We start from the raw sequence: 4500 nt of genomic DNA, 5'->3' as shown, positions 1-4500 counted from the left end.
GTCTGGAGTTTCAGGAGCATTTTAAGTTCATCACTTTTACTCTGATCCTGAATGCATCAGTACTCACATGCACGCGCACGGACTTACCCCAGCTCGTGGCCGTGCGGCCGAGCAGTTCGCGCGTGCGCGGGTTCCAGAAGAAGTCGTGCCATTCCCCTGAGCCTTTGCGTTCCTCCTTTGATCCGGACATGATGACGATGATGAGGAGGTGATGAATATGAGCGTGCTCTCGGGGCGCGCGAGCTGCCTCCTGCGCGGATCAATCGGTCGAACGATGAAGACGATGGTGAGGATATGATGAAGGTCGCAGAGACCGCGGTAAAGCCCCGTGACGTCACATTAAGCTCCACCAATGACACATCCGCTCTCCCTGGAACCCCGCCTCAGCACATCGTCGGTGCGTGCGCGCGAGTTGTACGCGTGAGTGAGACATGAAGACGGCTGACGTGACCGTGACGTCAGTCACGTGTCTAAGCAGATGTGAATTCGGAGTTTCTTTCACAGACAGATTTTTTCTTTCTTATTTATAAACACAACTTTTCCCCCCATAAGTGTTTTATTTGCAATAACAGATCTATCCTTTACAAGAACCTTTATTTAACAGTCATTGGTTTGATAATAATATCCTATGGTGGGTCAGCTCTGTAACCACAATGGTCAATTCCTCAGATATGAAGATCCATCCATCCATCCATCTATACATCCATCCATCCATCCATCCATCCATCTATACATCCATCATCCATTCAGCCATCCATCATCCATCCATCCATCCATCCATCTATACATCCATCCTTAATCCATTCATCCATCCATCTATTCATCCATCCATCAATCCATCTATACATCCATCCATCTATTCATCCATCCATCTATCCATCCATCATCAATCCATCCATCTATCAATCCTTAATGCATTCATCCATCCATCTATATATACATCCATCCATCCTTAATCCATTCATCCATCCATCCACCCATCCATCCATCTATACATTCATCCATTCATCCATCCATCCATCTATACATCCATCATCCATTCAGCCATCCATCCATCATCCATCCACCCATCCATCCGTTCATCCATCCATCATCCATCATCCATCATCCATCCATCCTTCATTCATCCACGCATCCATCCATCCATCCGTTCATCCATCCATCCATCCATTTGTCCATCCATCCACCCATTCGTCCATCCATCCATCCATCATCCATCATCCATCCATCCTTCATTCATCCACGCATCCATCCATCCATCCGTTCATCCATCCGTTCATCCATCCATCCATCCATCCACCCATCATCCATCCATCCATCCATCATCCATCCATCCTTCATCCATCCACGCATCCATCCATCCATCATCCATCCATCCATCATCCATCCATACATCCATCATCCATCCATCTATCCATACATCCATCATCCACCCATCCATCCATCATCCATCCATCCATCCATCCACCCATCATCCATCCATCCATCCATCATCCATCCTTCATCCATCCACGCATCCATCCATCCATCCAGCCATCATCCATCCATACATCCATCATCCATCCATCCATCCACCCATCATCCATCCATCCATCCATCATCCATCCTTCATCCATCCACGCATCCATCCATCCATCCGTTCATCCATCCATCCATCCATCCACCCATCATCCATCCATCCATCCATCATCCATCCATCCTTCATCCATCCACGCATCCATCCATCCATCATCCATCCATCCATCCATCTATCCATCATCCATCCACCCATCATCTACCCATCATCCATCCATCATCCATCCATCCATCCATCCATCCATCATCCATCCATCTCTCCATCATCCATTCATCCATCCACCCATCATCTATCCATCCACCCATCATCTATCCATCCATCCATCATCCCTCCATCATCCATCCATCCATCCATCCATCCATCCACCTATCATCCATCCATCATCCATATATCCATCCATCCATCCATCATCCATCCATCCATCCATCATCCATCCATCATCCATCCATCCATCCATCTATCCATCCATCCATCCATCCATCATCCATCCATCATCCATCCATCCATCCATCCATCCATCCATCATCCACCCATCATCTATCCATCATCCATCCATCCATCCATCCATCCATCATCCATCCATCCTTCATCCATCCACGCATCCATCCATCCATCATCCATCCATCCATCCATCTATCCATCATCCATCCACCCATCATCTATCCATCCACCCATCATCTATCCATCCATCCATCATCCCTCCATCATCCATCCATCCATCCATCCATCCACCTATCATCCATCCATCATCCATATATCCATCCATCCATCCATCATCCATCTATCCATCCATCCATCCATCCATCATCCATCCATCATCCATCCATCCATCCATCCATCCATCATCCACCCATCATCTATCCATCATCCATCCATCCATCCATCCATCCATCATCCATCCATCCTTCATCCATCCACGCATCCATCCATCCATCATCCATCCATCATCCATCCATCCATCATCCATCCATCCATCATCCATCCATCCATCCTCCATCCATCCATCATCCATCCATCATCCATCCATCCATCCATCCATCATCCATCCATCCATCCATCCATCCATCATCCATCCATCATCCATCCATCTCTCCATCCATCCATCATCCATCCATCATCCATCATCCATCCATCTCTCCATCCATCCATCATCCATCCATCATCCATCCATCCATCCACCCATCATCTATCTGTGGTGTTCACATTTGTGTGACATGTTTGGTGTGAAACTACCCCATCTAGTGGCAAAAAGAGATATATACTCAAACAGGTGTAAAACACCGGGAGACGGTTCTAGAGGGATGTAATGAGGCGTGTTCGGAAATAAAGCCGATACTTGGTTGCAGTCTGTTGTCCGGTTCTTTTTCTTTGAAGCATTACGGACATTACATTGGCGACGAGGAGTGAACTCTAAATACTTTTTTTTTTCTCTCAAGAGAGCAAGAACTGCAGCATTAAAAAAAAAAGCAGAAGAAAGACAAAAAAGGTGCATCGACGATGGCAGGAAACATGGCGACTCTCCTTCCTTTTGACACAGAAACGGATCCAGGCACTGTTGGACCTCGTTGGACCAAGTGGGTGCAAAGGATTGAAAACTATACTACTGCTATGAACATAACAGGAGATGCCAGGCTGAAAGCATTATTGTTGCATGTGGCAGGAGAAAGAGTCCATGATATTTACGACACAGTCGCAGCAGAAGATGATAAATATGCAGACACAAAACAAAAGTTGACAACTTATTTTTCCCCAAAGAAAAATATTCAATATCAAGTGTTCATGTTCCGAAAAGCCACACAAGAACCAGGAGAAAATCTGGACAGTTATCATACAAGACTGAGAATACTGGCAAAAAATTGTGAATTTACGGACTTAACAGCAGAGATTAAAACACAAATTATACAAAGCTGCACATCATCGAGGTTGCGCAGGAAAGCCCTAAGGGAGCCTAAATTAAGCTTAAATGACCTCCTTGATTATGGAAGAGCACTCGAACTGTCTGAAATGCAAGCTACAGGCATGGAAACAAAAACAGAAGAAGTAGTCAACAAGGTGTCTTCTAAAACATCAGCCACGCATGCTAGTAAAAGCAAGTGGTCAGCAAAACAACAGTCCAACAACCGCTGCAGGAATTGTGGAGGTAATTATCCTCACACAGGAGAGTGTCCCGCCAAGAGCAAACAATGCAGAGCCTGTGGCAAATTAAACCATTTTGCAAGACAGTGCCGCTCTAAGCAGACATATACCACCTCAAAAGCACCACGAGGCAGAAATGGTCAAAACTCCAGGAACATTCACTTCACACAAGCGGCTGCAACAAGTAAAGACCCGGATAATTCTTCCAGCAGTGATGATGCATACGTTTTTGCAGTTGATGCTGAGAAACTTTCAGACTTGCCACAAACTCGGATCAAACTGAATGGATTTACTATATCCGTTCTGATAGATTCAGGAGCCTCAGCAAACTGTCTCAGTCAAACATGTTTTGAGCAACTGAAACCACGCCCACAACTTTGCCCCACTGAAACAAAAATCTATCCTTTCCGTTCCACTGTTTCCTTACCTGTCAGTGGTGTATTTAAGTGCTGTGTGGCAAAGCGAAGCAAAAAGATTATGTGCACGTTCTTTGTGATTAAAGGTGAAGGATGTAATATTCTCAGTTACAAGACATCCACAGCGCTTGGACTAATCAGTGTGGTCACTGCAGTTTCAACTTCAGGACCAGGTGGTTCGGTTGCAGATGCACTTGTGGCTAGTCACCCAGAACTGTTCAAAGGCATCGGGAAACTGAAAAACTTTCAGGTGAAGCTTCACATAAATCCTGACATCAGACCCACAATACAACCACATCGACGTGTACCCTTTCATATTCGAAAGAAAGTGGACGAAGAGCTTTACAAACTTGAGGCAGATGACATCATTGA

General features: G+C 45.5%; 1 protein-coding gene across 2 annotated transcripts in view; it reads right to left on the bottom strand.

The window, feature by feature from the left end:
* atp1b2a (ATPase Na+/K+ transporting subunit beta 2a) overlaps positions 1-411 on the bottom strand; it is a 25102-nt gene extending 24691 nt beyond the window's left edge. For both annotated transcript variants that reach the window (XM_078936923.1, XM_078936924.1), the window contains exon 1: positions 88-411. In XM_078936923.1, the coding sequence (XP_078793049.1) occupies positions 88-190 (103 nt within the window). In that variant the 5' untranslated portion in view covers positions 191-411. The remainder of the gene's footprint in view (positions 1-87) is intronic.
* Positions 412-4500: the final 4089 nt, after the last annotated feature.

Source organism: Oryzias latipes, chromosome 18 (genome assembly GCF_053564925.1).
Source record: "Oryzias latipes strain Hd-rR chromosome 18, Olatipes_Hd-rR_3.1".
Classification (NCBI taxonomy): Eukaryota; Metazoa; Chordata; class Actinopteri; order Beloniformes; family Adrianichthyidae; genus Oryzias; species Oryzias latipes.
The sequence above is the reverse complement of the archived record's forward strand: the minus strand, read 5'-3'. Positions and strand labels throughout refer to the sequence as shown.